Below are 12,722 nucleotides of genomic sequence, written 5' to 3'. Positions count from 1 at the left end.
AATATATATATTCATGATATAATTGAATATATGGCCACTCTTTCTCACGCTTCTTAAATTTCCATAATAATTTTATTACGTTGGCGTTAAAAGAAGTTCATTAAAAGAGAAACACTCCTCCTAATTAGATATGTGATTTTTCACTCAATTGAATTAGAAATTTCTAAGGATAAAAAAATCACATTTATTTCACTACGGGTGACAATAAAAATGCATGTAGATGAATATGAAAATAGATCTACAACTATATGTAGTGATTTGAGTATAATTCATGTCATTCTAATTGAGAACAGCCTGTTTTCAAGAAAACAGGCGCATATCATGCAATTCTTTAATAGCTTACATTGTTCTTGTTAGTAAGTCCAAGATGTCTTTGTTGTACTATTTTTCCTATTGTCTCTTCATACATATATATTAGAGATAATAATATGACTATCTTCCTTTTTTTTTCCGTGATTTCAGAAATTTTGTAGTAACAGTTAAGAATTATACTAATCTCATCTACAGAAAATAAACTTATTTTAGTTCTTTTTTTCCTGGGGGTGGGGGGGGGGGGGGATTTCAGAAATTTTGTAGTAACAGTTAAGAATTATACTAATCTCAACAACAACAACAACCCAGTATATTCCCACACAGTGAGGTCTGGGGAGGGTGAAATTGTACGCAGTCCATACCGCTACCTCCGAAGAAGTAGGGTGAAATCTCATCTACAGAAAATAAACTTATTGTAGTATTTTATGTTTGCAATGTTTATTCTTCAAAATAAGTAAGAAGAACATAATTCTCAGAGAGTAAAAACTCTTTTTTTTTTTAGTAGAACATGGTAAATGAAGATGCTTATCAGCTCATAGGTCTTATTCATCTTATAGACAATATGATTAATCACATAACTAATGTGATGTAATTGGCAGTGGAGAAGTAGCTTTCTCAAACTATTTCTTTTCATAAATCTTATCACTTTACCATTAAAAGAGTGTGTATCATTTTTTTAATAATAATAATAATAACATCACAGATGAATATGATAGGGACCTTGGGATCCTAGTGGCACTCATCATGATTTTTCCATTAATATAATGATAGAGACCGGCTACTATTATATTGAGTCTTGGACTAGTCGTAATACATCACGAGTTCAAGCTGTGAAAACAATCTCCTGCAAAAATGCATGTAGTGCACGGGCTCCTTTTTTCTTATCCATGTTATACCATCACTTATGACAGTCAAAAATCTTTAAAATCTTCTTATATTATTCTGAAAAAACAAGTCCAAGATGTCTTTGTTAGAACCTTTTCCCAAACACCGGGCATAACTAAAGCTTGAATGCATTGGGCTGCCTCTTCATATATTTGTTGAAAACAACAAAACCAACACCGGTGTGGGTGGTCATCTCTGGCTGAAGCTGATCTAGTTAGGTTATTCATCTCATTATAGAAAGGATGAACAAACTCAGCCTGGTGCAAGGAAAAATATTTACAGAAGCCAAAAAAGATGCTATTACAGCTAAAGTTCTACTGGTTTTGCTACAAACCAGAAACAGCTATCTTAGAAACAATTCAAGAAACTGTTAAATGGCCTTTCTTTCCCTGAGACTTCCAAGATGATTCGACCCGCAACAAGTGTAACTTCTCAACAAATGGTTCCAACACTTCTGCCTCTTCTTCTGGGACAAAGGCCATGCAAATGCTAAGCTCCTGAACTGCCTCTTCATATTCCCTGGTGCATGTTTATAATGTCAAAACAATCTGTTCCGTGAAGCATGTCGAAAACTAGAGAAAGAAAAGAAAATTTCAGATAGACATACCTACTATAGTACAACATCATTCCATGGTCTCTCCTCAGAGCCCAATTGTGAGGCTGCAGAATGAGCAATCTTTCGGAAGCCATAATGGCCAGCCTAGAAAGTATGTCATTATAAGTGAACAGATATTACACACAAGTTAATGCCCTAATGCAAAAGGTCAGACATTGTGTGTGATAACTGGGAAAACCTTAACTTGAGAACAACACCTGCACTTATTTAAGAAAAGAATACACAAATCTTGGCTCTTTTTGTTTTTATGCCACCAAGAATATTAAGACGGAAAATGATCCATCCTTACTTGGGGCTAGCATTGTTCTGCACGTTAGACAAAACTTAATGCTCAAGAGATAATCATCAAATGCCAAGTATTGTGTTGGCTCTGTTTGCAATTTGGCAAATGACTCAATTCCTACACTGTTGTTACTTGATATACAACAAAGAAATAACAGGTACCAGTTATTACAACCTTAACAGAATGCACAACAGAAGAAAAAAAACAGGAATAAGTTCAGAATGGATATCTCTAAAGAGAAACAGATGGGAAACCGTCAAAGGAAAGGTAGATGCAAAAAGATCGTCATGCATTTCTAGTGGAAGGGGATGATATAAATTATAATGTAATAGACTAGAAGAAATGCTGCTGGACACATGCAACACAGTATCAAACAAGTGATCTCTTAATCATAGTTACTTCAGTGTACAACCCCCACCCTCACCACTTCCTTCTCCAGTAATTAACATTTGATCACTGGTCAAGCATACATGCCTGTTTAACAACATTTGGTTAGACAAATCGACTAGATTTTGTAAGAACCAATAGATTTAGTGGTCTCAACTATCAAATATAATAACTACATCCAAACATGGTATATTGTATCGATAGCATCTTTGGAAAAAAAAGCATCAAATCCTATATAGATCAGAAAGGGAGAAAGATAAGGTTAGCTTTCTTGGATTTCTAAAAGGAATGTCGGAGAGATGGAGAGAAATAACAGTAAGGGAGTAAAAGGGCGACGAGGCTATAAAAATATGTTAGAAGGAAAGTCAATCTGCATAATGCAGTATCTAGTCATTTTCAATTTGATCAGTGTATAGAAATAGAAAGGACTTTTAATACCAATATGAAGCTAGATCAGTGAGGAATCTTTTAACCTAGATCGTTTCGTTATAAACTTAAATGGAGGAATAAGCATTTATTATATTATCAGAGCAAGATTCATTAAATGGTTATTTAAATGGAATGTTAGAATTTTGGTAGTATGTTAGAATCAATAAGAATATCAATATGCGTCCAAAATTCTCAATTCTCCTTTTCTCATGCCAAAGGTTGCAATTTAGCATCTTGAACCTGTAGGGAAACAGAAAGTGGCGCCTGCTTAATCAGGAACGAGACCCAAAAGTTGTAAAGTTGAAACAAGAGAGGACAAGATTGTTACCTCAAATCTTGAGGCCGCAACAATGGGACATTCAGACAATTAGTCTTGTTAGACTTATCATCTGCATGATCAACAGATCTCAGCGGAGAAGTCAGCATCAAACCATGATTTGCTCTTGAAGCACGTTTCCAGTGAAGCCTCTGAAAGAATTGTTTTGGTTATTAATCATTCCCCAAAATTACAACAACCACAGAATCAACACTTGGATCAACATGGTGAGATGCATGAACGTACGCTAAAACGGCGCCACAGACTTCTTTTACAAGAGAAAAAATCTTACCACCAAATTAGCCAAAGCAATTCCAATAATATCTCGGTTTGTTGCTAACTCAAGCCCCGGCAACGAATTGCTATTGATATCAGACGCCTTTGCTCTAGGGTCATCGACACACTTCCCATTAACAATACCAAACAAGCTATGACCAGAGATAACCTTGAATAGCTCCTATAAAAGTAAGAAAACGATTCAAACTCAGTGAAGATTACTGGACATTTGTACCATGCCTTACAAACTTCTGAAGGAATAAAATATAAAGGAAGTGAAAAAGTATAGGGTGGACGAACAAAGACAAATGTTGACATCATCTGAGTTCAGAACAACATACCTCAGGGTTTCCAGTTTGGGGCCATATCAAAAAATCTTCCCCAACTGGGGATCCCACAATTGTCAGATTAAGTCTTCGACAGACTTCAATATAGATGACGCTGAGCAAAATTGCTGTAAAGAAAGTAAGCACTGCGTCAGACAGCATTATAAGCGGTCAAAGAATATTTTGCTGTTGCAATTGTTTCAGACATACACAAAATAATGATGATAGTGGGGAGGGAAATAAGAGATATACCACTACAATGTCCAGATCTTAATACTGAATGCATGTATGCACACTTCGAATCCACAAGTACAGATGACCTTTTGAAACCCCTTGAATTGAAAAGAACCATGTTCACTGCATCTAAAACTTCAACTAAATCGCATCCTATTTCCCTTGAAACTAGCTCGGCCTCCACTTCTCTCGCAATGACATCCAACTCAACCATCCACTCATTCAATTTTTTTCCAGCAAGAGGCATGTCCTCCACGGATGTCCATTCTGTGGTCTGAGAAGGCAATGAAGCAGATCTCCTCTCATTTTGGAGTGACTGAGCATCCATCTCACGGTTGAAAGCCATAAATGCCTCGTCTTCAGAGGCCACGAAAAGCAAAGCCTACACGGAAAACAGAAAACAACAAACAAACGTGAGAGGAGATCAACGCCGTAACAAAGGAGAAAGCCAATTACTCACGTAAAGTGCTGATTTTACTTTTATGACAACTGTGGATATTTTATACATTAACGTTTCACCGGTCAATGCCACGAACTATAAATGAACATATTTGCTGCTCGCAAAGTGACTTAGTCATTTTTTTATACACGTGGCAATGTGAACTTAGTCATTTTTGCTCCTTGAAATTGAAAATGCTTTAAACAAAAAGAGGTGAGCAACACTCGTAAATACCTTCGCCAACGAAATATCTTTGTCCTTGGCTTGGAAAGATATCTCCTGGGTAAATTTTTTCCTGGCGTCATTAAGAACCTGCCAAATCGCGAAATCCTCAATGAATGCAACAAAATTCATACCATCATACTCCAATTGATAAATGACAACAGGCCCTTTTTAGACGTCGAGTGGAATAAACTGATTAAAGTGTAGAAAATGACAGATAATATCAAATCAACACTTTTAACAACATGAATACATTGAATAGAGATGGCATATATCACAAGAAATGATAAGCCCAACCTCCTGATAGAATTCGGCTCTAGATGTATATCGGGTTTCTGCTAGAGCAGAGGAAGCCAGAGGAGAAATGCTCAACCTCCTCTTCTTTGGTGACATTGTACTTGCAGCAGCCAATTTGTTCCATCTTCCTTTCTCATTCCCAATCCAACATCCAACACGACCATCAAAATCACACCTGATGATCGTAAAGAATAAAGGGTCTGGGAATTTGCCTAGTACTACCAACACAAATGCTTCTTCTACTCATAGATAAACAAGTAATAATGAAACATATAACCCAAAATCAATCAACTCAGCCCAAAACCATTAAAAGAGGAACATTCAATGAACCAAAATCCAATAAAATCCCAATTCAATTCTTGAACAGAAAAGCATCAAATCTAAAATCTTTACCTGCTGTAAACATTCAAAGAATAAAGGGTCTGAGAATTTGCCTAGTAATAGCAACACAAATGCTTCTTCTACTCATAAAATAAACAAGTACATAATAATGAAACTTATAAACCATCAATCAGCTCATTTCAAACATTCAAGAATCAAAATCCAACAAAAACCTAAATCAATTCTTGAACTAAAAAGCACAAATCTTTACCTGCTGTAAACATTCAAAGAAGCCATAGCTGCTGAAAGTTCCTTCATCGCACCACCTACCAACATGTTCTGATGACACAGCCCTGGCAATGATGCACACAACAGCATTCTCTAGGATTTATAAAAAGAGACAAAAAAGGCTGACTCAACAATCAAGAAACCTCAAGAAAACAAACAAAAGAAACAGCTGAGGGAAAGAGTAGTGATGTTTAAATTGAAGTCTTCTTCTTCAAGAAAATGAAAAAGAAGAGAACTTTAGAATTAAATCATCATCAAAAGAAGGTGTAACAGTTGAAAAATTAAACAAGGCCATTTTGGGGACTGAAACTGAACTCCCAAAAGACAAGATAGCTGATGATGATGAATGGAAGTAACTCAAATTAACACATAAAAAACTATGGGTGCTGACACAACTACTACTATTCCAAGATTTCCCAAGATCCATGCTATTGGAGGAACCCAATTTCAGCATTAGCTCATAAAACCCACCTCTTTTTTCCTTTTTCTATTTTTATACTACTGTAATTGTATAACCCCCTTTTCTTTATTTCTTGATAAAAGGGTATATCAAGAAACTATTGCTATATAAAAGTAATAGTTGAAGTAGCTCATCTTTCCTTTATCTTCTAGGTACTCTTTTTATAGGTATGAATGATCATCATCACATCTTGTACTACTGTCGATGTACAAAGCCAAAAAGTACCACTGGGTCCACACCATCAATTTACTTTTCCACTTTTTCGGAAGGGCATTTTTTTTATTTTTTTTTTCCTCCGGTGTTCGGTTCCCGTATCAAAATCGCAAACCTCATTAAGGTGACAGGGCCATTAAATTGGCAGTACTTCCAACAGAATTTTCTCCATATTCAGAATTGAACCTTCGAGCAGTTTCATTTACTACACTACAACTCATATTGGTGGAAGGGCCTCTTTTAATGTTTACGTTCTCAACTAATATTTGTTGTCAGATTTTAACTTGACACTAATTTAAAAAAAATATAATAAAAAACTTCTTTTGTCGTCACAAAATTTATAAAGTATATCAAAGTATTTTTTAATTTTGTATTGATAAATATGTGACATGAAAGTTAGATTTAAAGAATTAGTAAAAAGAGAAAGAAATATAGTTTCAATCTCATTCTATATGATAACCTTTAGCCGAACACGCTATTTAAAAAAAAAATCTTCAAACTTAAAAAGAAAGTAAGATGATTTTTTTCTGCGATAATTTTTTTAAAAAGAAATCTTGAAAATTAAAAGAAAGTAAAGCGATATTTTTTGCGATGGACTAAAAAAGAAAATGGCTAAAAAAAGTATGTTACATAAATAAATAAAAAAATTTAAAACTTAAAAGAAAGCAAGGCAATATTTTTTTTTTTGATGGACTAAAAAGGAAAATGGCTAAAACAAGTATGTGATCTAAATTTTAAAGGCAAAATGACCTTCTGCACCCCTGTATTATGTCGTTTTTGTAAGTTGGACACTTCTACTTACATGTTTGTCATTTGAACCCTAGAACCCATCAAAAAGCAATATTTCGCACCCTTTGGCCGTTGACCTTGCCTATGTGACATTGAAATGGTGACTAGGACAAAGAGAGTGCAGCCACTCGCCTGTAGGTGCGAGTGGGGGTCATTTTTTGGCCAATTTTACATTAAAATAATAATAATAATAAAAATAATATTAAAATTTAAAAAAAATAAAAAGGGTCTTTTTTTTCCCTCCATTTTTTTAAATTTAAAAATATTTTTAAAATTTAAAAATAATTTAAATAATAAAAAATGATCCTTTTTTACCTCCATCTTTTTAAATTTAAAAATATTTTTAAAATTTTAAAAATAATTTTAAAATATTTTTAAAAAATTAAAAATATTTTTAAAAAAATTAAAAATATTTTTAAAAAATTAAAAATATTTTTAAAAAATCAAATTTAAAATATTTTTTAATTGAAATTTAAATTTGAAATCTTTTTTTAATTGAAATTTAAATTTGAAATATTTTTATTTTTTGGGGATTAAAATTTAAATGTAAATTGAAAGTGAGTGATAGTGAATATTGAAAAAAATTAGTGAATTTCGATTGAAAAAAATTAATTTTTTTGTGAATTTGTTAAAAATATTCAAATATAAAAATCAAAATTTTTTTATGTTTGTATATATGAATTTATAGTTAAAAGTTTAAATTAGTTGGAGAAGAATTTTAATTATTTGTAATGGATTTGATATTTAATTTGTGAGCAAAAATAAAAACATGATTATTCAAATTTTTCTACAATTTATAAATTTTTCTTATTTAATTAAATTAATTTTAATATTTAATTTTTCATGTAGCATTTTTAAAAATGACTTAGAATTTAATATAACACCTTTTTTATTTATTTTTTATTTTTAAAATGATGTGGCAGACGTGTCTGACGTGGTAGCTGACGTGAGGGAGAGTATGTTACACTCACCAAAAAAGGATTTTAAATGTTGCTTTTTAGTGAGTTCAGGGGTCCAGATGATAAATATGCAAATAAAAGTATCCAACTTATAAAACTGATATAGTACAAGGGTTCATTTTGCCAATTTTAAAAATATCTAGAAACCTAAAGGAAAGTAAGATGATATTTTTTTGTGATGGATTAAAAAACACGGCTAAAAAAGCATATTACATAAAACAAAATGAGGGGAGTATATTTTCTAATGGATTAAAATAATAGAATAAATAAATTAAAACAAAAAAAATAATTTTATTTTTTGGAGGGTGCATTCAAAGTTATTAACTCCTATTAAAGGTTGCTCTACTAGCCAACAAATAAGGACAGCCAATCTAACTATCTAGATCTTTTTTACTCGTAAGGAATTTCTCCAGAGCTTATTATTCCAAGAAACTGATAAAAATGGCCCTACTATTGTGGTAAATTCAAAATGATTCCTTAATTATAACTTTTAATAAAATATCTTTTAAGTTTATCGGTAGCATTTTTTAATCTTTATTGAATTTAAATATCTAACGAACTCTGGTTAATCGAAATTTTGAGAAAAAAATTAATTATTTTTGTGAGCATACACATGCAATAACAATTGCGGATAGTCACCTTAAGTAAATTCATGGTGAAGTGGAAGCTGCCCAAATGGTTTCCCTCATCACGATGAAATTATAATGTATATTCACAATAAAATTATATAATTCAATTTATATATAAGATTAAGAACACACCTATTAAATTTAATCCCATTTATAAATTATTTATCAGTAAATTAATTATTATTTATCAGTAAATTAATTATCTTTATAACGAGAGACCATGCATAAATATCTGAAGAAGTAAAGCTGCAAAGCAAAAGCAATAGCACTTCCACCATGAAAGGAAGGGGTATGTTATTAATTTTCTTATTTCTAGTTTCTATATTATCCGAATGAGGATATCCTCATAAGTCATAATCAAACATGTTAATTAGAGATAATGTATCAAAACCTCTCTGAACTTGTTCCGATAATTTACCTTAGTATTTAAATTTTATGAATAATTGTTTACCCCCTTAACATCTTTAAATTGAATTAATTTCTTTTCTTATGCTGGCGTGATATTTAAAAAAAAATTCAAATACCACGTCAGCATAAGCGGGGAATTTAATTCAGTTGAAAGTATTTAAGAGGTAAATAAATAAAAGTTAAATTTATATGCTAAAGTGAGTTGAGAGGATAAGTTCTGGGGAGTTTTGATGCATTATCTCTTCAATTATAATCCATTATTCAATCGACTTTATCGAGGCATTGCATTATGGGCAACACAACCCCCACTACCTGCCCCGCAACATAATATTCCACTTTATCTTGGATGTCCGTAGATAATTTGGTTAAAAAAAAAAAAATTAAAATAAGAGGTATTTTGAAATTTATTTTAAATAAATATTTATTTTATTTTAAACTTTTAAATTTGAAATATGGAATTTTGAAATTTGAAAATAAGTGCTAGGTGTTCCCCGAATTTCGTTTAAGTTTCACTTACAAATTTTGAATTGTGTTTCCACGTCAACACAAACTCTTTTTTTTTTTTCTTTGAAAAAGCACAAACTCAATTATAAGTATCAAATAAGGCTAGGAATAAAATATTAAAAATCGAGTTATCGATTTGAATCGAAAAATTTGGTAATGATATTCAGGAATTTGGTATTTGATAAGGTATTTGGGAATAAAATTTCAATATTTTGGTATTTGGGATTGAATTTGGTACAAGATATTAATACCGTTTAGTATTCGGTATTTATCGAATATCGAATATATATATATATATATATATGTCTAACCCAACCCAATATATAGTGTCTAACTCAACCCAATAGACAATAGTACTAGTCATTCCAAAGAATCTCTTGGACTTTGGTAATATATTCGTAAAAAGCAACAAAAAAATACTAAATAGAGTTTCTATTAAAGATACTCTTTGAATTTTAAACGTACATTTGCACATCTCCAACTTTAATATGGTATTACCAAATACTGTACCAAAAATCGAAGTTTAATTTACCGATTACCGAACTACCAAATCGATGTTTATAAGTATGGTATGTGGTATCTATGTTGAAATACCGACACTACAACATAAGACATGTATAGCTACAGAGTACCTCATAGCTAAATACAAAAATTTTCATGGCTAAACATTTTAGCCACATTTTTTCTTTCCGTAGCATTCGTAGCAAGAAGCGGCATAACTAAAAGTTAGCTACGGACTTTACATGATCAGTGGCTAACAACTAATAGTGTAGCCACAAATTTTTTTTTATTGTAGCAGCATAGTAAACTAGTTATAGCCATGATTTTTTTATGTTGTAGCAGCATAGTCAAGTATTTATGCGACAAAAAATACATTTCTAGCAAGTGATTTCATTCTTTGCCACAGCGAATAATATCAGTAGCAATATTTATATTGTAGCCACAAGATATTATATTGTAGCAAAAAAAGTTAATTTATTTACCACGCAAATTTATAATTTATAGCTATTTGTATAACTTAATCTCGTGGCAATAAAACTCTTACTTAGTTATGAATTAAAAAATCATAACTAAAATGTGAAGTATTTGCCATAAATATATTTTTATTGTAGCTGAGAATTCATATCTTTAGCCATGAGATATAATAAATGTAGTAGAATCTTTTTTTTTTTATTTGCCATGAAAATTAAAAAATTATAGCTATGTTTTTTTATACGTGATAATTATAGAGTATATTTAGCTATAAATTTAAAAATGCAAATCTAAAATCTTATACTTTTTGTCACGAAAATAAAATAGTAGCAAAACATTATCATTATTTGCCATGAAAACGAAGAAGTACAGCCATACACGTATTCCGTAGCAAATGTATTTATATTTAGCTACGAATTTCAAATAAAATATAGGTACTAATTGAAATTGTTTCACGAATATTATTAGCCACGACAATTCATAAAACATCGTTTGACATTAAATTTATAAATAATTATGATAGAATATATTCTTTAATTATCTAATAAATTCAAAAGAAAAGCACTAAAAATGACTAAAAAATTGTCAATAATATTGTTCCAAAATAGTAAAAGATTTTGCAAGAGAATATAACGAGGATTTCATTGATTTGGGTATTTTCATCACTCCTCCACACGATGCAATGACTGTTGACCTCGAGTTGCAAACATCTTTTGAAATCTTTCTTCCCATCGTTTATCCAACTCTGCTATCTTAGTCTCTATTTCTTTCTTCATTTCTTAAGATTCTTCTTTAGCTTCCCGTTGGACTTTTTCCACACGCTCATTTGATTCCTTTTTGATAGATTCTACTTGTTTTATGAGTTGTACCTTTGTCGGTCTTGCACCAAAATATTCACCGACACTTTTTCCTGGTCCATATGCACGAAGATATCCATTTTTTTCTGTCCCAAGAACCTTTTCAAAGATATCGTCATCATTTAAGGAGAAATTTTCTCCTTCTTTTTGCTCCATTTTATGTTGTTCTAATTGATCCTGCAATTAAAAAAAAATTAATAAAATATTTATGTAAATATATATTTCAAAAGGAGATAAAAAGAAAAGAAAAAATTAAAACTTACAATTACGTCTTGCTGAAAAGTATCAACTTGTTTTTCATTTTCCCTCTTGCGTGATTAATAAAAATTTCAACACGAGAAGGAGCTTTTTCATTTTTCTTCTATGAAAATAAAAGATATTATTGTTAACTAAATAAGATATGTGAATAGAAACATTATAAATTCATCATAAATATTATTATGCTATAATACCATTTCATGTCTAAGTCTTGCATAACTTTTGGTCCCACAATAAGGAGGCAGGGTATGTTTCGAACGATTTGTCTTGTTTTGCATACTTTTTTTCTGAATAAAATTGAAAGTGAAACAATGAACAACTTTTATTGCGCATATATATATATATATATATATATATATATATATATATATATTTTCAATCGCCAGCTACAACACGATCAGGCTTGTTGTGTAAGCGAAGTTGGTAAGTTGTCTTTTTATCAAAATAATTATGTTTCATCTTGTGTCTATAATCTCTATAGAGGTCACTCATGTGTCTCAGAATTGTGTCTTTTCTTTCCTCGGATACATCAAAATCAAATTCTCCTATAAAAAAATGCAACCTACCATTATAGTTTATAATTATATTTCATGATAATTATCCGTCCATAAAAATTAAGACAATATTTGTATTTCCACAAAATCAATGAGATCTAAAAAAAAAAAAGTACACAATTCATATCACTACCTAAAAATAAAGTAGGGAAGCTATAATAAGACCCTGACAAAAGAGGAGAGGAAAAGCAGGAGGTTGGGGGCATAAAATTCAAAAAAAAAAAAAAAGATAAGAACATGAAATTCTTTCTAATGATTGTTCAAGCAAATTCATCCATATAGTGATGTTATAATTAGACAAAATTTACATCATAAAATCATGTGTTTAAAATCCAAAAGCTTTCATCAAACAAAATATGGAAAATCAAAATCAAACAAAACCCGAAAATTGTTATATCAAAATCACTCAAACTAAGTCTATAAAAATTAAATAAGTACAATATTTTGTTAGTTTGCTATTTGTCTTACCAAGACGATATCCCACATAT

The 12,722-nt window shown here is 31.0% G+C and overlaps 1 protein-coding gene across 5 annotated transcripts; it reads right to left on the bottom strand.

The window, feature by feature from the left end:
• Positions 1-1,230: 1,230 nt before the first annotated feature.
• LOC107870486 lies at positions 1,231-6,251 on the bottom strand. Of its 5 annotated transcripts, none has more exons than XM_016717026.2 (9): positions 5,615-6,251; positions 5,023-5,197; positions 4,738-4,815; positions 4,083-4,446; positions 3,846-3,958; positions 3,521-3,685; positions 3,241-3,380; positions 1,805-1,897; positions 1,231-1,716 (listed from the first exon to the last, which is right to left on the bottom strand). In XM_016717026.2, exons 1-9 carry the CDS (start codon positions 5,719-5,721, stop codon positions 1,557-1,559), a joined length of 1,395 nt encoding a protein of 464 aa, XP_016572512.2. In that variant the 5' UTR covers positions 5,722-6,251; the 3' UTR covers positions 1,231-1,556. The 5 variants fall into 5 exon arrangements, with proteins under 5 accessions (XP_016572512.2, XP_016572524.1, XP_016572534.1 ...); XM_016717038.2 differs by lacking the exon at positions 5,615-6,251 and adding an exon at positions 5,416-5,574; XM_016717048.2 differs by lacking the exon at positions 5,023-5,197 and having other exon boundaries at positions 5,615-5,752.
• Between the last annotated feature and the right edge of the window lie 6,471 nt (positions 6,252-12,722).

Source organism: Capsicum annuum, chromosome 1, assembly GCF_002878395.1.
Source record: "Capsicum annuum cultivar UCD-10X-F1 chromosome 1, UCD10Xv1.1, whole genome shotgun sequence".
NCBI lineage: Eukaryota > Viridiplantae > Streptophyta > Magnoliopsida > Solanales > Solanaceae > Capsicum > Capsicum annuum.
This window is presented reverse-complemented; position numbering and strand designations above follow the sequence as displayed.